At 29.7% G+C, this 22,692-nt stretch overlaps 1 protein-coding gene across 1 annotated transcript in view; it reads right to left on the bottom strand.

Annotated features, from left to right (window-relative positions):
* LOC129984942 (uncharacterized) overlaps nt 1–22,692 on the bottom strand; it is an 81,702-nt gene that overhangs the window by 14,734 nt on the left and 44,276 nt on the right. Inside the window, exons 3-4 of the mRNA XM_056094886.1 lie at nt 17,731–17,836; nt 8,600–8,842 (exon numbers count right to left, since the gene is read on the bottom strand). Of these exons, the coding sequence (XP_055950861.1) occupies nt 8,600–8,842; nt 17,731–17,836 (349 nt within the window). The remainder of the gene's footprint in view (nt 1–8,599; nt 8,843–17,730; nt 17,837–22,692) is intronic.

The raw sequence follows: 22,692 nt of genomic DNA, 5'->3' as shown, positions 1-22,692 counted from the left end.
TGCAAATATTTGTAAGTTCAAGAATTTCCTTCCTATCAAGAGAATTCATGATAACAATGTTGGGATAAAGCTGTTATCGATTAAATATCATTCAATATAAAATCTTTCATCGATATCTAAACAGAAAGTATAACTCATCATTATGATAATAGTCTCAATAAAGATGGCAACATTAATTAAATATAGTTTAAGACAAGTGTTTCAATTAAATATGAAGATTTTCTTTATATGGATAACAGCCATTGATGCTATAAATCCCAATATCCTATTTCTTTTCAAGTTCAAGTTTCCCATTATATTTTGTATTTTTATATTTATCTGAAAACTCATATTTTGTATTTCTTAATTATAAGAATCTCTAAATCATAGTCTACACCTGTTGCCTATATGTATCTATTGTCTACGTATTATCTATCTATTATTGCTACCTATTCTATTTTATTATCTATCTACTATTTACTGTCAATCTATTATCTATCTATCTATCTATTATTATTATCTATTTATTATTTATTATCTCTTTATTATCTATATATTATTATTTATCCATTTACTATTTATTGTTAATCTATCTATCTATCTATTATTTATTGTCTTCTATTACCTATATATTATTATCTATCTATTATCTATATGGCATTGTTTATCTGTCTATCCATTATTTGTCTTTTATTTATTGCCTATCTATTATCAATTTTTCTATTATTTATTGCCTAACTGTTTTATCTATCTATTACATCTATTGTCTTACTCTTTAGATCAAAGCACGAACTTCTCAAGCCAAGACTAATTAATACGCTTTATGTAGTTAATAGAAATTGCTAATCTAAAAATATGAATCGTTCTGCAAACATTAGGAAAAGGCCTAAAAATTAAAATAGACATTCTTACAAAAGAGAAGCACTAATACCTCAGGCAATTCATAGGCATTCACCCCTTTCAACGAATCGATTTCAAGTTTCAATGCAATGCATACATCATATGAAAGTAACCTACATCAGAGGCACATTTGTTGCTTGCTGTCGGAGAAAATCTCACCGGCAACGACAAAAAAAGAATCTATTGACTTTTGTTGGCTTGAATGGTCCAAATTACGAAATTCTATATTATTGTTCGCATTCTTGTAAATTCCAAAGTGACATTTTCCCAATAGAAGGAATCTGTTATTTCTTAAACATTTATTCTTTTGTTGTGAAAATGTTTCGAAAAGGCGGAAGGCAGACTTGTCTGGATTACAAAAATCCAACAAATTCACTCGGTAATACATCAAAAATGAAAAGGTCACCGTTCTATTCTCTGTCTGACAAATGCTATATTTTATACAATCAGTATTCTGGTTGAATACAGAAGAAGCATTATTCTAGTGGCAGAGTTTAGTAGGTTTTCAGTTTAGTAGGTTATTGGCGTGCAAAATTAGCGATAGAATGCCGACTCAGAGGTTATTTTCAACATATAGTCCTAGTTCAATTTTACGATATACAAAATGCTTTCTGATTGTAAAATATTAATATTATAGTATTGGTATTTGAATTTTTTTCTAGTTTAATGCATCACTAACCAGGACATTTTGAGAGAAAAATATCGATTCTGGGATTATCCTAATCATGCGATCATATTTTAAACTTATAAGATACGATTTTTTATCCAAGACTGGAATTATTTTATTTAAAATGATATCTGTTGCTTATCTAAGATCTGAAAGGTTCTAAAGGTTTTTTCGTAAATATTCAAATTGGGTCTTTTTCGAACATTCTATATATGTATATAACAGCTGAGCCCCGTCAGTGATGGGTGAGTTCTCAGTCTGGTACTGTTGTGAGTTGCTTCGTCCTAATAAATTGTTTGTTTTGTTTAAGCTAACGACGTAGTTCTTTAAATCTTCGTGACAATATTCATTATTGATCTTTAACTCCGGAAATTCATCTGACTTTTCAGATATTGGATTAAAAGTTAAAACTAATAGATCATACACAATCTCTCTTTGAGGTTAAAGAGAACTCATTTTAGGAACCGATTTCTAAAGTGGCATATAGAAAGTTCCCATAATCGCATTTGTTGTCCCTTGCGTAAGAAAAATCTCTGAATTTACAAAGAAAATTGTAATCTAGCTTTCGAAACTTTAAGACACGTTCCAAAAATTAACAATATTCATAAGCATCGTACTCTGATTACCAGCGACTTTCAAGAAATATGATATCGAGGATTTAATTAAGTCGTCTTCAACTGCAATTAATAGAGAATTCAATTTTCTACCATCTTGAAATAACACTTTGTGAGAAATATCTTACTTGTTAAGAATTTATTATAAAACAGGCTATGTACAATATCACTCTATTTTATGAACAGGAAAGTAAATTATATATGCAGATTTCTTATAGAAATTACCTTAGCTATTGTGACTCCATGTTCTATAGTAAAAATAACTTGTTTCGGCATGACTGACTACCTTTAATGTTTGCCTTATCAATTTGGGATCAACTCTCAGTAGTACACATACAATGTGCATTATTTTTTTTATATTAAAAGATATTTTCAATATAAAACAATGCTGAAGATTGAATGATGTAATATCGCATAATTTCGAGCAACATGCGGTGCTGCTTGTGACTTGCATACAAAGTAAGGAGCCTGCATACATAATTTATCTTTCTGTTAATAAAATAGCTTGAAATTGTGCATCGCATGTTTTATAATAAATTCTTAACAAATACGATATTGCTATGAAAGTATAATTTCCAAACTCCTGAACTGAAGGTGACGGAAAATTGAATTCTCAGTTATTTTATCTCACACTATGAAATCTCTGGCTATTTTATTAACAGAAAGATAAATAATGTATGCAGGTCATATACTTTGTATGCAAATCACAAGCAGCATAGCTTGTTGCCCGAAATTGTGCGATATTACATCATTCAATTTACAGCATAGTTCTATATTGAAAATATCGTTTAATATCAAAAAATATTGTAAATTGTATGTGTGCTACTGAGAGTTGTTCCTAAATTGTTGAGGCAAACATTAAGGGCAGTCAGAAATGCCGAAATAAGTTATTTTTATTACAGAACGTAGGGTCATAAAAATTAAGGTGATTTCAGTAGGGATCTTTTTTGTCAGTGAAATGACAAGGTAGTGAAACTTGGTTTATCACTATTTTAGATGATTTTAAACCTTTTCAACATTGCTTCTGAAAAGATCATTCAATCAAAAGAATCCGTTTGTGTAAATTAACTGTTTTTCGTCTAAAATAATGAAATTTAAAACGAAAATTAGTTCAGTTTTGATAGCAAATGAGCGATGTTTTTTTTCCCTTAAATTTAATGTGTCAATAATATTTCATGAAATTTGACCAATGCAATAAGGAACTTAATAAAATTTTTAATTTAGGGAATTTTTTTTGCAATGTATTGACTCGGACAAAATGAACATAACTCTTTATGTCATTAAACCATTTTATGCTTCCAAAATTATATACTTTTTTCAAGAGATTTAGATATTAATAATTAGACCACGATTAGCCTATATATTTAGTGCAATAAAGAGTAATTTTTAAAATAAAAATAAATGAATCATGCGAGGAACATCATTGAGCTACAATATTACTATATTTTGCAAAAGTACTTCTTTTTTGTGCAACTTTTTTTTAAACAGCAGATTTCGATGTCTAGCGACGAAACAAAAATAAAATATTTTCTTCTACAAATTTTTCCACATAGATTAGAAAAAAAATTATTATGAAATTTACCCTGAATTAAATATTTTAATATAATTTGCAGAATGAGTGTTTTAGAAGGAGTATATCTTCTTTAATGTAAATAAAACTCAAATCGTTATCATTTTCCAATATATTTTCAGTATTTTTAGGTTCATAACATAATTTTAAAATTGAAAAACAGAGATCGAAACTATATGGCAGTTATTAAATATTAAATATATAAGCTTATAATTAAAATTTAAAAACTCTTCTTCTAATCATAAATCATCGAATTCAATTCACATATTTGATTTTTTGATCTTGTATTTATTTATTCCAGTTTTATTAATAAAATGAACTGGTTTTCCATATTAAAAACCTGTTCATAAATAGTCGATTGGCTTTCTATATGGTCATATAATTCCAACAGCACCTAATATGGCAATTAGTAAAAGTTGCAGTACATCATTGCGAGAACATTTAAGCTCTATTTACAAGTTATATACAAAACAGAAGCAAATAATTAAAACTATTACTAGCTTGCACATAATACTTTATATTATATTCATGATCTGCATATTTTTTCCTTTATGAAACTCACATTTTTTTTAAATTTTTTATTAGGAATCTTTTGCATATAACTTTTTATGAGAAAGGCCAAGCAAAGCATTTTTTGCTAACTATTGCTTATGAAATGAAAAATGATTAACAAAACTATTTTAAGCAAATCTTTATTAAAAGAACGGCAATGAAAAAAAAATGCTTTTTTAATACAGTTCATTAAATTCTAAATTCATTTCGTAGCCTTTCTATGACCAAGATAACTCAACAAGTTTTAGCTAAAAAGGAAGATATTTTTTAATTTTTCTCTCATCTAATTTCTTTAATTAAAAACGGCTCATTAGCATACAAAATTAATCTTCTGGAATATTAAAATGCATACTTTTCGTAAAATATTATGGGGGGGGTTCTTTTCTTTTTTCCTTATTCGCTAATGAAAATTAATTTCACGCGTAAGAGTACACGAATTATTTCAGCTATTTCAATGCAAATTCGAAACATGATTGCAGTGCCATCTTTTGTTGAAACTATTAATTAAAATAGATTCTTGGCATCCAATTTTTTGCATAAATGTACGATGAAACGTGGATTAAATTTCTTATACAAAGCAATGAAAAATTGTTAAATGTTAAGAATTCATTATTAAATAGGTATTGGATTAGGTAAGTGTTTAATAGTTGAATGGAAAAAATGTTTGATAAAAAATATCCTAAGTTTACCGTTTAAAATATATGAAGAAATCTTAGTTAATAATGCTATGATTAACACTTTTTAAAACAATGGGAAGAATAATTGCAATTAAATCCGGGGGGAGGGGAATAGATGATATACGTGAAAAAATTCGCTTTTTTTTTTTTTTTTTTTAGAACCAGAAATACTTTGTTTATAATTTGTGGAATCATACAATTTGCTCCGTACAGAGAGCAAGTTGTAACAAACATCCGAGAAATAGTGACAATATAAACGATAATATTTAAAATTATACCCTCATTACTATTTTTTATTTATTAAAGTACATAATGCATTTGATAATAGCTATAACTTAGCATAATGACTATAAATTATATCAAGTGATTTACAGTAAAATTTAAATTTAAAAAAAAATTACTTCCTATGGCATATATTTTGTATCCAAATTAAACAATTAACCTATTCTCCTTCATCAGAATTGCGGGACGTGGCGAAATGTTTTGGCTGAAATGTTTTGATTTGAAGTCCATTTAGCCGAAGAAATGACGTGTAAGCGAATTTCAATCTCTCAGGAGTATACTACATCACTATTGTAATGCTCAAGGAGAGAGTCTTTCCGTCACTAGGCTATTGTTCAAAATTACATTGTCTGTCCAAATAGATCGTAACAATGATTTACAAGATGATAATATAATACACTATAATATAATACTTCATTAATATTCTACTATATAATTTTTTCTATAACTACTTCTACAATTCTTCTATAACTTCTATAAAGTCTTCGTTTCAAAATCTTCTTTTCAACCATATTTGCCTTTGTTTTAACGTTTGGATATTTTTCTTTAAAATTTCTACTTTTTAATTTTTCTTTTTTCCCTTCTGTTCTCTTCTTGCTTTAATTTCTAGTTCATACCCTTTTTTCGTTGTTTCTTTTCAGATGAATCAATAAGGATGGAGATTTTTATGCAATCCTCAACTAGGTACATTCTGAGGACAGTCTCCTTTTTGAAGATGTATATTAAAGTATGCATTTAAGTAGAAGGTCTAAAAATATGAATCAAATAGAAATCTAGATGAATCTCGTGAGTTGCAATTTGATGCCTCTTGCACCAACGCAGAATTTCTAGTATCTTTGTAAACATTCCACAACAGCTTTATAATAATTTTTGTAATTATTTATACTCAATTTCATATTGATAGAGTGCTCAAATTTTAATAATCAGTGCATCCCTTTTTTTATCTTCATCACTAGCCATGTTAGGCTTAGTGGGGAAAACATTTACATGAAAATATCTTTTAACTTTTATTGAGCCATTATCTTTTACCGTTGTATTTAATTTTTAATGCCACTTTTTATCTCCTAACATTTCTCACTTCTACTTATCGTGTGAAAATCAGAGTTTCACACTTAAGTAACTTTCTTTTAAGTACCATTTGATGGCAGTTATTTTTATTGAATATTTTTACTTATAATTTTGGATATTTTAACTATACGTCTGGCTCAATTTGGTAAAAAGAATTGCGCAAACACATGCGCCACAAGAACGCAGAGTCAGTTAGTGTAAAACTCTGAAATAATACCTCTTTCCTAACCTCAGGGATTGAAATATTTATTTCCTATAGCTAAGTATGATTTGCATAGTTATGTTCAAATAAATCTGATATTTGTTCTTCTTAAGGCTTTTTAACATTAAAAAAAATGGTAAATGGATTTAGTTTGATTTGAAAATTATAGAAAAATCCCAAGTAACAGGACTGGAACAATGCAAATGTATTATTTATTAGCTCTTTTTTCTTCCATATTGTTTACAGCGACGAATGTAAACAAATTATTATCATCAACCACACATTTAAATGATAGACTCTAATAATATTTTCTAAGATGCATGTAGTAATAAATATCTATATACTTATAATATAGCTCAATGTGTGTGTGTGTGTGTGTGTGTGTGTGTGTGTGTGTGTGTGTGTGTGTGTGTGTGTGTGTGTGTGTGTGTGTGTGTGTGTGTGTGTGTGTGTGTGTGTGTGTGTGTGTGTGTGTGTGTGTGTGTGTGTGTGTGTGTGTGTGTGTTGCCACTCTACAGGCCAGACCATTCAACTACAGTTACCAAATTTGGCACGTGTATACCTTGGAGGCCGGGAATGTGCACCTGAGGGTTATTTTTAATTAGAATTTTATTTATTTAAAAATTCAGCGAAATTTTGGCGTGTTTCTGCTATAACTTCCGAAAATATTATCGCACAAAAAAGATTTTTACATCAAGTTAAAGATCAAAAATTTATCTTTTAAATGATACCAATGTTTTAACCTTAAAGTTAAATTTCTATTTTTGATGAATTTTTAAATAAATATTTTAACTATATTTTTCGATAATTTTCTTCATACAAAATAAAAATAAAATTTAAGCTGCACGAGCACGTTTCGCATTCATGGGAAAAAATTATCTTTTTTCAAAGTGTTGCCATCACATTGATTAAAGCTCCAATTGAAAATAAATTAAATCTTTTTGGAAATGAAATCTGCAAAAATATAATTTTCGGCACGTGTCTGTAAGAAATGAAACAAATATGAAATATTATTTTTTCTAAAAAATAAATTCAAGAAAAATTATTTTATGATCTTTTACACTGTCTTATATTATTAATCCAATAAATCAGTTTTATTTTAAGGCAAGTTTTGTTTAATATGAACAGGATATCCATTCAAATCAGGGCCAAGCAGCTAATTTGTAAACCTTTAGTAAGACACAGATCTGTTAAAATGATCTAAATGGAAAATGATTATATTTTATGTAACTTGATTCAATAAATGCTCTAATAGATAACGAATTTTTGATTTTACATAAAGCTTCTGCTGTGGAAATCACGATTAACAAAATGTTCTTGAAACACTAATATTTTAGATAAAAGTTAATTTCCAATCAACTAAATCAATCACTTAAACTGACTGATTTATGAAAATTTGAATATCACTATTCAATAAAAAAAGGATAATTTTAGATTTTCCATCGATCGTTTCAAAGAAAATACAGCTCGCAGGTTTCTCAAGATTAATTGGCCTAAGATTATGAAAATGTTGAGTTTTTCTAAATTTTTAACATTCAAAACTTCATAAATAAGTCTTAGTTGATCGTGGAAAATAGAAACATTCATTCATTTATTTAAAATTTGGTGTGTCCAGAATATTTCTCAGAATATGATCCCTTACTGCATTAAATTTAGACTTCATAATTTTTGAAATATATTTATAGGCCGAAACAAAATATTATTATTGATTTCATTTCAATCCTCTTGAAAGCAAAACTAAAAACTGAATTTTATGCTGCATCTGAGAATTTTTTGTTGAATTATTCTTTGAGATATTACATAAATTATGAAAAATATTTTGTAGTTCACAAAAGACTTATATACCGAGCGATTCTGTTTGCAATACTCATATTCAATAATAATAATAATAACAGTATAAGTTTGGTATGACTATCAAAATTTGAAGATTAAAAATGTTTTGTTTGAGAATCTATTTAGAGATCAGTTACTTAAAATATTTAATTGAAAATTGTAGCAAGCGGTAATACTAGCGAACCGGCTGGCCGTCAAAGGCGGCTAGTAACCAATAAAACAAGATAGGAGTGTTTTTACCAGAAGCAAACTTACTTGATTGAAGGAGGAAAGATGATGAATGGATGAGTCTGGTTTAAAATACGAACAGGCATCGTGGTTTACATTATCTGAGCAAAACACTAAACAGCAACTATGGCCCCAGTCGATACCGCAGTGAGATAGGTTGGCAGGGATTTTTGAACTCGCACTGCATTCAAGAGTGAAGTCCGGCGTGTTTCCTTCCCGCTGAAAAAGTGAAGCAGATAGCTGCTCGCAACAAGAACTGTAGGTATTGGCCTGAAAATGAATGCATGTGAAAATAAATTAAAAATATATTACGCACAACAAAGCTAATTTCTCTCTCTCTCTCTCTCTATATATATATATATATATATATATATATATATATATATAAAGAATGGTTTGTATTCCAAAATGGCGTAATGATCAAACGACAGTTTAGAACCAGCTAAAAGTACAATTTATATGCACCGGCGTCCTGGCATAGGGGTTGCGCGTCTTCCCCATGCTTTGGGCGTCACGGGTTCGAGTCCCAGTTTGGGCATGGTTGTTCTTCATTTGTGTTCTATCTGTGAGGTGTGTGAATGTGCCCCCTGTAATTAAAGCAGTTGTGCAAGAGAATGTGACGCATGAATGGCCAAGACGCACTCTTGGCCCTAGATGGTGCTACTGAAATAAGAGACTCTCTCTCGACTTAAAATCTCTGACTTCGTCAGCGGGCTTCTCTATAACAAGTGCCATAAGAAACGACAACAATAATTTATATGCTGCAAGCAATGATCGTGATTCAACACGACAAGCCCATAATGGTTTTCTTTAAAACATCAGCCTATTTGTGACTGAAGGTAACCATTACTGAAAGGTAATAACTGAGTGAATTTATTGCTTTATTTGGGTTAAAAAGAGTTAAAAAAGAATTCTACTCTTATCTTTGCGATAGAATGTAGAATCTTGCGATTGTACAAATCAGGAAAGTTACATCGTACCAGCCAACAATTGGCACATCGACGATTGTTGATTGTTGACCAAAGCGTTACATGAAAAGAAATATTTCTGGCTAGACATAGAGCTGTTTAACTAGTCTTCAGTCTTGTTAAAGATTATTTCAAACTCCTATCCCAGTTATTCGAAACCTATTACTTCTGTTTGTTTTTTTTTTGAAGTCATTTTGGTTAACCGGGCACAAACGAAAAGTTTCCAAATAATTTGGATTTATACTAAAAAAAAATGTCGCCAACACTTGCGCCAGCTTGCTTACAAACTAAGGCTACAACCTTTTTAGTGATGTATTTCATGGCTCTTGTCTAAATTGTTTGGAGACTTGTGCCCGGCTAACCGAAAAGTACCACAAAAATTAGCAATTGTACTAAAGTAGGTACACTAAAAGATCGCGCCGTAAGAAATTAATGATTTATTAATAATTTACACAATACGAATAATTAGAATTATTAAAAAAACTTATGATATATAAGCTGAACACAATACTTAAATAATTAGTATGTTTGTATTACGTTGAAGAAACATCATAACGTCAAAAAAGTTTCGATACCATTTTGACAGCTTTTCGCCCCTTACGTCCTCCACTACTAATTGTACTTTTTCTTAGGACATCCTTCCATTGCACCTATTCACTTCTGGGTTTACACAAATCGTGTGTGCCATTACACAACTATGCTTCAACAAGAAGTTATTGCGAAAGTCTGATGTCTTATAACAAACTGTCGCATTAACATTCCACTGAAACAGTATTGTGCTCCAGACAAATGGGTCAAATCCATATATTGCAGTTGATAGATAGAAATTGAACATACATTTAGCTTTAGCGTGAAACCCTACTCCAAATTTCCACATCACACCAGGAATTTTGAGCTTCCATGGATTAAATGTGCACTTAATATGTAGGCAAAATCTCGACGAAAGCAGAGGAGAATTAAAGTATCGAGATACGATCCCACCAAAGATCCAAGGTGGTCAAGAATATGTATTAAATAGACTGACACAAATATTCTACCACTGGTACGGAATAAATATCTGTAGAAAGGAAAGCCATCTGAAAAGTTGTTCTCGTCCTCTAACTAAGGCTCAAGATGATAATATCACCCAAAATAATTCTCATTATTAAAATCTAGCATTTTAATATTCTGAATTCATGGAATTACATATCCTTATTATGTTATAAATGAACTTTATCTCTTGAATAAACGCAACGTGCTGCTTAAAAATATTGTGCTTATTTTTTACAGCTTGTTTTAAGATTAACAACTTGTTAATTTTATTAAGCTGCTTTCAGACTAAATTTCTTTTATGAACAGAAGGATTCTCCTTTTTGAAGACCCTGCCATTTTCACAATTCTATTTTAAAACAAAATAACATATTTTTAGAAGAAATGCCGAATTTCTCTATCTGAAATGGGGAAAAAAGAAATTAAGAAATTATATAACTTGTAAAGTGTTTTTTTACTAAACAGCACATGCAAAATCTAATCTTCAAACTAAACAATCTATTGAATAAGAATTACCACAGGATAAGCTGATTAAAAAGAATTCGAAGTGTTGAATTTTTTTTTAAAGAACACGTTTATTTGAAAAAGTGTTGCAGAAATTTAAAAAAATAAATATTATAACAAATATTTGCAAATGTTAATTAAACTATTCAAGAAAGAAATTATAAAACTATTAAAAAAAAGTTTTAATTAAATATCGTCTTTGCAATTTACTGGAAAAAAATTGCTCTTCTTTTTCTGCAGACGATTTTCACTTCAGATTTAATTTGCAGTTGATGAAAAAAAGTTTAATTTTGAGAGATATTAGAAGTATATATTTATATTTAAAAAATCTCCCTTTGGAGTAAAAGTATGTAAATAAAAAGAAAAATGAATTTCGTGACTGTAATATTCCGTAATTTACTATTTCCCATTTGTTTGTTGCTAATTTTGTACAATTTTCTCTCAAAATTAGTTTCTAGAAATGAAGACATTTTGATAGAAGCAATTTTTATGACAACTGGTTTAATATAAAATTATATTTCGTATTCACAATAATCATAAGGAACTAAGAATTATTTTTGAAAAATATTAGTTGGTTGCACTTTTCTGTTTAAATATTTCATTGTTACGTAATTATGATGCTTTAAAATCAGGTTTTAAAAAAATCCTAATTTCATTTGTACAGACTGTTTTACTGCCAGTGCTTAAACAAATAGAAGGTGTAGGGAATACAAAGACGAATTGGAACTACATAGCATTACTGGTCTGAAATGTGCTACAAGACGTTGAGTAGCAGGACAGGTCGATTGAACACCAATCCTGCTTGAAATCAACATTTACTGATTTATGAGCCTGTTCCAAATACATTTGGATGGATGAGTATGAAAAAGTTGAACTGGCTGACATGGACCTAATGTATAGAGCTACAAATTGTATTATAAAAGACACGATTTTCTGCACGTGTATCAGGAATATTTCCAGCACTTATGTTCAAAAGATTATGAGAGACTGCTTGTTTAACAAAAGTTACCATGAATAGAACGACGAAGACGCCAGAAAATGAAGAAAATATATCATGTCTGGAAGAAGGCAATTTAAGTACGAATGCTCGAAATAAATTGGCCTTTCCTTCGCCATGGTCTTTCCACGTCATAAATGGTGTTTTCCACATCATTGGTGGATACTGTTCACAAACCAAATCCGTCCACACCACCTGCAATCCTTCAAATCATCGTAGTCTAAGAATCATGAATACCTGAGCGTGGCTACATGATGTTTTCAATAGAATGCGAAAAACAGCACATTTTCTGGGAGTGTTTTTCAAGGATGAGGTAAATTTCGCAAGAGTGGGAACCTTCATTTAGCATAACACCCATTTTTGAACTTTGAAGAGCCCTCAATAGCACCCGACCACGTGCTTTTCAACTTCATTTCTCTGTCAGTGTTTTTGTTGGTATTTTGGAGATTACCTCACTGAACTGTACCTTCTGACCCCTCCCTTCCTTCTTCTGAACGGTAGGACATACTTGATCTTTCTACCACAAGGTTTACCTGGGCTTCTTGTAAAAGCACATATTCTTCTTGTTAAGCTGCATAAGTGGTTCCAGCAATGATGGGACTCTCCCATTCCCACAAGACATCAATGACAGTCTTACATTTGAACTGCATTGGATAAGTCATATTGGTCCCTTTCATTGACTTGCTAGATCTCCGGCCCTGTCATACCTGTAATTCTTCTGCTGGGGTCAAATGAAGTCTTGATGTACAAGACCTCCTGCTCATGTCTCTGTAGCTGCCGGTAGATGTGAGAAACGGAACAGACATCTTCCAGAACATTAAGAGTTCCACGTGGCAATGCTGTGAAGCCTATGTAACTGCTTCTAATAGAAATTTCTAACACCTTCTATAACATGTTGTTAATTGCCAATGTGAAATTTGTTGTTAAAATAATTTGTGTTACACTAACGTCTTGCTGTTTCTATTTTTTTTTCTTTCTTTCTTTTAATGTAACTCGTTTAGAAGAAATTTTGGACCCTGCGATATTACGTCATTCCGATTCGTCTTTTTGCCTCTTTCATCTCCTACAAGTATCACAAAGGGAAATTTAGACAGCAGGGAAATAAATTCCCAAAGATACTCAGGAATTATTTGCTGTATACTAAGTTTCGTAAGTACATTTCTTAACTTCCACCTGTCTTGTCCTAACGGACTTCCAACAATAAAATTTCCTAAGGAAACTCATTTTCTAGTTTTTGCAACTTAAATAAGTCTTTAAATTTCCATAATACCAAACATGTCGAAATGCGATTGCTTGCCATTGCTCACAATTTTCTATCTTCCTTTTAAATATGTGCCTACTGTTTTTTTTTTTAAAAACGACGTTCTAGATCATGGCAAATTAAACAGACAAAGACAAATTAAACAGTTTTTATAGAAAGTGTGCCTTTAAAACGATAAGTCTTATATATTGTATGCCAATACAAAATTGAATCTCTCGAATTAAATCTTGAAAATTGAATGGAACTTTGCCAACTCTTGAAAAGAGATTTTTCAGAGCAATTGAATACGTATTTCTATAATTTACCTACTTGTGTTTCTTGATGATTAGCACAAATTACAAACAATCTGCAAGCCACATTTTCCTATGTGTCTTCCACAGCCGGAAAAATATTTACAAAACTCATGCAGCTTTCTTCTTATTATTAAAACTTATACTCTTAGTTTTATATTCCAAAAAAAACAAAATTAATCGCAATTTTAAATTTACTATATACGTTATCACTTGAAAGATACGCATTGATGAGAGTGAAGGTATATAACTTCGAATATCAGCCTGCTTCCAAAATTGTTGTCGGATTTTTAAAAATTCACCGTGCATAAAAGGAAAATCATAATATCTTAATGATATAAATGAACATTATTTGGTGAATCATATATAGTAATTTTTCGTTACATCTTCTCATGTAATAATTTTATCTGCATGTCTTCTTCATCTTCTCCCTCCTCTTCATCATCACATTTTCCTTTTCCAGTTCATGTTTCATTATTACGTCCTAATTAAGAGAATATAACGGAAAGAGAGCTATCCTTCTCAGGCATCTCCTGTTCTTCATTAGACCATTACATAATTTCTTGCCCAATGTCCAAAATTTCAGATTTTAACTCATACCATCAAAAGTGACATTATTTTTTTTTATGTTGTCTATTAGATAGGAGCCAGTTACGACATATTTTGAGCATCATAATATAATTTTAAGTACTATCTCATTTACCTAAATATTTTAAATTTCAATTTTAAAAAGACGATTCAATGCTAGCGAAGAAATCTTTATCGTACTTTTTTATTTAAAAGACTCCAGCATTTATATTCATTTTACTCATACTCTCTCAATTTAAAGATTAATGTATAAATGCTTTAAATCTAATAAAGAATTATTTGATTTTTTCCCAATTCTCAATAATAACTAGACCTCAAAATATGCCAATCTAAATAAATTCTGAGAATTATATCCAATTTTTCTTTAAATTTTAAAAAATGCTTTGTAAATTTAATAGTTTATCTCCTTTAATTTATTTCCCTTTCTTTAACTATTCCAAAATAACAATACATATATCACTGATAAATAATTGTTTCCCCTAAAAGCTATTTTTCCTCAGATCTGACATACCATATTAGGCATCACATAATTCACAAGACCATCTTATGCATCAAATTTCATCTGGATAATATGTAATATATATTTATGTTTCAATTTTTTTCTATTGTGCAAGTCAAAATGCAGAATATTTCCGAAATACAATATTCGTTGATTTGACAGGCATATCATCAAGAAATAACGGTGAATATCCTATCAGAGAATATAATCTATCTAGATCTGTTATGACAGGATAATAAAGCTTTCGGTGAAAACTTTCGCCATTTTTCATTTAAGAATTCCGTTTTTCACTTAATCAAACTATATACTATAATTACTTCCGCCGGTATTCATTTTGGGAAAGTATTTTGCTCTAGACGGAAGCTATCATTCACGAAATTCGTAAAAGGTTGAGAAGGGGGGGGGGGGGCTTTTATGTGTGTGTATTGTTATATACAATAGTTTTCATTTTTACTTAACATTTTCGAGTGCAAAAATTATTTTCAAATTAATTAATGTATTGTAAAATGAATGTACTTTTTCATTCTTTAAAAAATATATTATCACTGAGAATTATTACATTACTAGCTGATACATGGTTCAGGATTAAACTATTTTACTTTTCTATTAATATTTGAAATTAACTACTAATTTAATTAATTTGTTAAGTATTAATAATAATGCAATTAATGTACTTTTATGAAAACATTACTGTAATAATTAACATACTTTTTACTAAACCTACCTTATCCAAATTCTCTATTAAAATATTTCTTACCCAAATACTTTAATAAAACTTATATATTAATATATAAACCTATATCGCGTGGTCGGAAATCCCATGTTATATAAGACTAGTGATCATTTGTTTCGTTCCTCCCTTACTTCTGCTTTTGTGCCGCGCTGCGTCTTCTTGTAAATAAATCATGCCTCTCTCCCGGGAGAATAAAACGAAATAAAAAATACAAAGTCTCTTCATTGCTTGTCCAACCTGCATTCTGCTTCAAACAAAATTAACCTTATATATATATATATATATATATATATATATATATATATATATATATATATATATATATATATATATATAAAATCTTTCTTATGCAAATTCTTTATAAAGCTTTTATATTAATATGTAAAATTAATAATTAAATATATTATTTTATATTAATATATAAATTAATAATAATGTAATTAATGCTCACATATTTTGAATTAAAATCTACCTAATCCAAATTCTCTATTAAAGTCTTTCTTGTGCAAATACTTTATTAAAACTTAAATATTAATATATAATTTTATATATATAATTATATATTAATATAAAATCTTTCTAATGCGAATTCTTTATAAAGCTTTTATATTAATATTAATATATAAGTTTATAACGTATTAAACTACTAATTAATAATAATGTAAAGTACTAAATTAATTAATTGCCAAATTAATATTAATGTAATCAATGTTCACATATTTTTTTTTATTAAAATCTACCTTATCCAAATTTTTTATTAAAATCTTCCTTGTGCTAATTCTTCATTGAATTTTCCTCAATATTTGTGGACAAAGTTTGAAATACATACAACAAAACAAAGACTGCATCAAACATTTAAAAAATCAGCAATCGACAACTAAGTATTGCATGTAAAAATGTACTTTATATTTAGAACAAAAAATATAATTTATATTAACACTGAACAGAATGTCAACAAGTTAAATAAATTCAATTTTTAAATATATATAATATTTCTAAAATAGTAACTACTACTGTCTACTAATAATACATCAGTTATACCAAATAATATTTTTACGAATTTTTAATAATTTTTAAATGCAAAATTTAACCAATTATTTCGAGTTGCAACGCTGTGACAAAAAAAATTTATCAGAATTTTTTATTGATTTAACATATCGGTAATATTATCATTCAAAAGAAAGACTACATTTAAGATTAAATAATCTATTCTTTATAATTAACATAATGTATTTTTAATTAATAAAAAATTAAACCTTTAATTAATTATGACGAAGTCTTCTCCAAAATCTTTTTTTATGCTTTTCATTATCTGCGATTAAAATTTAAAGAATATTGTGTAGTTTGGATTTTTCTGTAGAATATAAATACATTATGAATTTTCAATTTTTTTATATAGGCGTATAGAACATTTTTACAGGACACCAAGTTAGGAATTATAAAGATATTTTAGAATTGAAAGCAGTTGTGTAATTCAGTAAGAACTATTAAGTACATATTTTGCAATGAAATTTTTTTTAAAAATCATAAAAAAATGTCCTAATATTACAATTATGCAATTACAATATTACAAAACTATCCTAATTTTATTATATTAAATATTATAATGCCGTAATTTGTATTGTAAATTCCGTAATTTGCTCAGTTTTGGATAAAAAAAGTAATTAGTCAGCGTTTTGGGCATTTCATAATTGTGAATCCAAAACTCATAAAATGTTGCTTTCCTCCTTGAGTCCATCAATTTATAAATTTTTTGAAGAAAAAAATTCTTTTTCTAACATTTTATCTTAAAAGTTAATAAGAAAAATTATGTCATAATAAAATCGTTTTTACAATACACTTTCATTGAACTTAAGAAGTTTGAATTTCATATTTAAGAAGTTCACATTTGTAGCGATGGAGTTTCGAATCTATATTACACCTATTTTCTGATGTCCACACATTTACACATTTATGTATTCTTAATAACTTACATTATTTTACTATTTTATGAGATATCAGTGGATCTTATAATTTAGCTAAATTTTGATTTTATATATGTGGCGCCATCTGACAGCGAATTAGATAAGCGACTGATTTAAAGATTCTATAATATTTGAAATAGTGAATATTATAAATCAAAGACTTAGTATCAGAAAATGATTAAGATAAAAGAAATTTTTCTATTTAATATGTTAATAAAAAATGTGTTACTTAAAATTGCTGTGATTTATTTTAATATTTCTTCTCCTTTCAAAGCTGTTACAACCTCCACAAATTAAGCATATTTTTAAAGATTGCCATACTTACTAAGATTTCTTTCAATGTTGACAATTCAGATGAGTGAAACGATATTGAACTGGCTACTGAACGGATTAATGAATACCACTTCAAGCACTTTTGAGTTTCTTGGCACCTGAATAAGATAAAAAAAAATATAAAAACTATATTATTAATAGAATTTACACCTTGAATCAATAGTAAATATAATATTTAGAGAGCTATTTTGAATTGACATATTTCATGTAAGGAAACTTAATTGGGAGGTTTCATACTAAAAAATAATGAATAATATAGATACTCTATAAAGAGTCATATTTTAAAGTTGAAAATTAATATTTCAACGGTATCACATGTTCATTTTGATGTGATCTTGAAACTCATTGTGTATTAGGTGATATCTTTTATTTAGAATTCTTGAAATTAATTTTGAAAAGAAAAATTATCACAAAGAAAATTATTTAAACCGACTATTTAATTCGTGACAAAAAATTTTTTCAGGTTAGCAATTTCAACTAGAAACTACAAAAGCAAGCCGTAATGGAAAAATACCTCTCGCCTTTCTCGCATATTTAGAAAATACAACATTTTCTTTCCGATTCTTTTTCTAACATCCTGCATCTCCTGAATTTTCCATAAATATGGGATGGAGAGAGAGGCAGTAAACTCTCCAAAAGAATAGTGTGTCATTTTACTGCCCAAAATGAAGTAAGTCATATGAAAGAGAATTTCTTTCACAAGATATCCGATTTCTGATACACAATTTAGGGAACCACAATGGCCTGGTGGGAAGGTCTCGGCTTCGGAACCGGAGGGCTTGAGGTCCGAGACCCGATTCCAGCGAAGAACCGTCATGTAAACGGGCCTGGTGCCCGCTAAATCCGTCAGGGCCAAACGCCCTCCCACTGTTGTGACACAGTGTAGTGTAGAAGCCTGGAGAAAGCCTGCCAGCCCAGTCACAACCCTCATCATCTAACCACGGCTCACAGTTACAAAATAACCTTAACGTTGCTTCAAAACGGAACTTTAATTAAACTAAACTAAACTAAACCCGCTTACTTTAATGCTCTTTGAAATTCATGAAAAAAAGGATAAAAGAATGAAAAAAATAAATATGAATTTTAGATTTCTTTTTATTAGCCGATTGAACCCAAATTTTAATACAAAGATCTACAATTTGAATCTCGAAACCTCACATCAAATTTTATTTCTATAAATTGTTGCATTTTTGAATTATCACTAAAACTAACAATGAATAAATAATCAAAAGTATATATCTCAAAAATTTGATGCACACACTTTTGATGAAGAAATAATGCATCAAATTTCTTCTATATAACTATTGGTGTTTTTTTGTTTTTTTTTGGTTATCGTGTTTACGTTTACACAGACGGACAGATATTCTTGCAATTAATTTCATCCAAGAGTCGACAGAAATCAGAAAATTTTCCAGTTGTTTTAGGAATACATAACAAATTTCAATGAGCATTTAAAGGCAATTTTGAGTTATATCATTCCTAAACAAATAAGCATCACCCAATAAAAGTACTTTTTCGAATGCGGGGGGAGGGGTCTGACATTTTGATGAATATTCATCAACATGTTATATTCGAATTTTTTTTTACAGTTACAACACTTTCTCTTTGTATATTTCAAATCTGAGATAAAAGCGTTGTTTTGTTTTCTTTCATTTAACTGAAACTGTGGGAAAGTTATATTTTTAACTCAATTGCCGAATATTGTTACAAATCAGTAATGCTGCTTCCCAGCACGATCAGTTCAATCACTGGAAAGACCATTTTACGATCAGCTTTGTTGGATGCTGATCAGATGCCGAATCAGTAGTCCCAGAGCTTGGCGCCAAACTTGGCGACCATTTGGCGACTTGACTACAAATTTGGTGACTTTTGCGATAAAATAGATAATATTGGAATCTTCGAGAATTTTGGTGATAGAAGCCATAGGAGCCGAGATATGCTTAATTGTTCAAGAATCATTTCTTTTCTGCTCCGGAAACTATAAAAGGCCGGTAGTCCAAGCCGAAGACAGTCATGTACCGACTCTTCGAGAGGTTTAGATCGCATAGCGAGTCAACGGCGAATAATTGCATCAGTCCACCGAAGAGAAAGCGTTGTGTGGAGCTCAAGCGAATGCTGAATTGAGCTGTGTGCTGAGTCCTGGTGTTTATGGTAGAAGTAGCATTGAGTCGTATGAGGAATAGCCAGTCGTGTAGTAATGTTTCGGCAGCTGGATACAGTTAAAGCGAGGAGACAGTGGAGATTTTCAGGCGTTTGGAAAGACAGTAGAGAGTAGCTAAGTTTCTTTGTATAAAGTCCTAAATTTGCTGGGATAAATATTTTAGACTTTTAAAGGACTGTTTCTTCATCGACTAAAAAATCGAAAAAAACCCGAATTCATAACAATATGATTATTTTAACATAAATAAAAGACATTGCGGTATGTTTTATGGTTCCTCATCTCCTTCCAAACGGCTGGATTGATTTCACCCACACTTGCCACATTTAGTCTTCAAGAGAAGAGAAGGAAAAATCTCACCTTTTAAAAGCGCAAAACTATTTGTAGACTATTCAGTTAATCTGAAATTAACAGAAATTTTGCTGTTTGTCTGTAGTGAAATCAGAGAAAATAATCTTACAAGAAATATTTCAATAAAAATTTCCTCTTAAAAGTCAAAATTTACCACTTCAATGATATCAATTTCATTTTTGCTCAATACTGCTTTCTTCGCTTTAATAAAACATAGACGCTGACGAATTATTGTTAACTTTGAATTACTCGGTCACTATTTTTTAATTTCTGTTTTATTTAATACCTATCTTTTTAACAGGCTTTCATTTTCTTCAAAGTAATCATTTATAATATCTAAAATCGAGTATAAATCAATGGCTTAAATGCCATAAGATGTTTGCATTTTTATTTTCAACTGTTATTTTGACAGTTAACGTTCTAAAATTGGAAAAACCTCTACATTCACCTCGAATATAACCCAAAAATATATTTATTAATAAGCCTAATCCCCTATAAAAATAATTTTTTTCTCTTTATTTTTCTCTTCACATTCTCTGTTCCTTCATTACCTCTTCGTACTTTGTTAACTTTTATAGCTTTTTATACCTTATGTCTCCATCTATGAACAGAATATGAAAGGTCTCCATATCGGAACAGGATATGAAATTAGTGGTGTAAAAACTGTGATCTATTTTCAAATGTTTAATTCCTAATTTTTCGAAAATAAAAAATATCACTGTGACCGTTTAATGTATTGTTTTCGAACACTTTAGCTAAGTTTTATGAATGCCCAGCTTTGCATTAAAAAAAAAGGGTATTCAGGTCAAATTTCATAGATTTAAATCTGTAGATTTGGTTCTTATTGGATAAAGAACCAACTTCCCCATGATCTGGGCTTCCCGGGTTCGAATCCTGGTTCGATCATGGTTGTTCTTTACCCTGTGTGTAAAGAACAACCATGTTTTTTCTACTCTGTATGTACCTTTTACCCTCTGTGAGGTGTGTGAAAGAGTCCCCTTGCAAAAAAGGGGCTATGCAAGCAAGTGTGTGAGTGTCATCTTCATATAAGCTAAAGTCAGACTTGTGTCCTCGAGTGCTCAGGGGTCTTTAACCTCAGAAGCTAATGCACCCCTCTGTCCCCGATCTCTTGGACTTGATTTGAATTGGTGCTCAATCCAAGGAGGATAAGCAACAAACAAACAGAACCAACAACTCATTATTATATTTCTTAAAAATTAGGTTATTTTATTCTATGGAATTATAAGCGTAATTAAAACTTCAAATGCCAGAGAAAATTATTCGTGAATAAAAAAACTGCTAGTTTTTTGCGATGTGTTGTTATTACGCTGATAAAAACTCGAAATTAAATTTACTGCTGACGCCCACCTCAAACCAAGATCAGTTAAATGATATCATCTACTTTTAGTGGAATTGAATCTCGAAATCAAAACCTTACAGTTGAAACATCTGAGGTTTCTTACAAGACTATTATTAACTCATAATTTTTGACATTTGCCTAGTGTTCTTATCTTTATTAATAATTGTTAACAGCATGGATAGCAACAAACCCTTACCAAAAAGGTCCAGTTATTTACACTTCATAGTTAACTATGTTTTACTATTTTATAACTATTAATAATAATCATCAAATAAATTTGTAGACCAAACAGTCAGCGTGTTTCAGAAGTATTGGCAGGCATCAAATACTGGACGAGGATTTATTGTCCAACTGCAAACTTTCTAATTTTCTGTTAGCAGGTGTCATTATTTGTGTCAATGTTATTATTTTTGAAAGTCGGTGTTATTTTTGAAAACAATTGGTGCAAGTGATTCTTTATCGCATTATTTCCATGTATGACATTAATGTATAACATGTCTATCTGTTTTTGAAACATACCTTAGAAAAAAAGAAAAAACAATCACTTGTCCATTATGTTTTACTCTTCCCAATTTCGAATAAAGAACTTGAAAGAAAAATTGATTCTTTTCATTGATTTGCAGATCACTCATTAACTATCAATTGATTATAATTCATCGTCAAAGTGCAAAACTGTCTAATTTTCTCAACATCAGATGACGCTGTTACTTTTTAGTTAAAATAATTAGTAGTTGCTTTATTTTTTCACATTTATTGTCTTATTCATGCTTATTTTTTATTTGTCTTTTGATAAAAAATAAATTATTTATCTTGTTGTATTCCACTCTTTTACTTGATACAAAATGGTACTTGGAAAAATCGATTGCTTTTATTGATTTGAAGTTGACACATTAACTTCCCAGAATGGTTATTAGTAAAATGTACTTTAATTCATTCATTGCGTGCTCGTTCCTTGGAATGATCGGTCGAGAAGCAGTGATGACCAGTTCCATCATAATTCGTTGCGTGTAAAGAAGAATTTGTTGGAATGAAAAATAGCCTATTAGAACGTAGATGGTTAAATATGTTCTAAACAGTCGTCATTT

Source organism: Argiope bruennichi, chromosome 9 (genome assembly GCF_947563725.1).
Source record: "Argiope bruennichi chromosome 9, qqArgBrue1.1, whole genome shotgun sequence".
Taxonomy (NCBI): Eukaryota; Metazoa; Arthropoda; class Arachnida; order Araneae; family Araneidae; genus Argiope; species Argiope bruennichi.
Note: the sequence above shows the minus strand (reverse complement) of the source record. Positions and strands in the feature narration are given on the sequence as shown.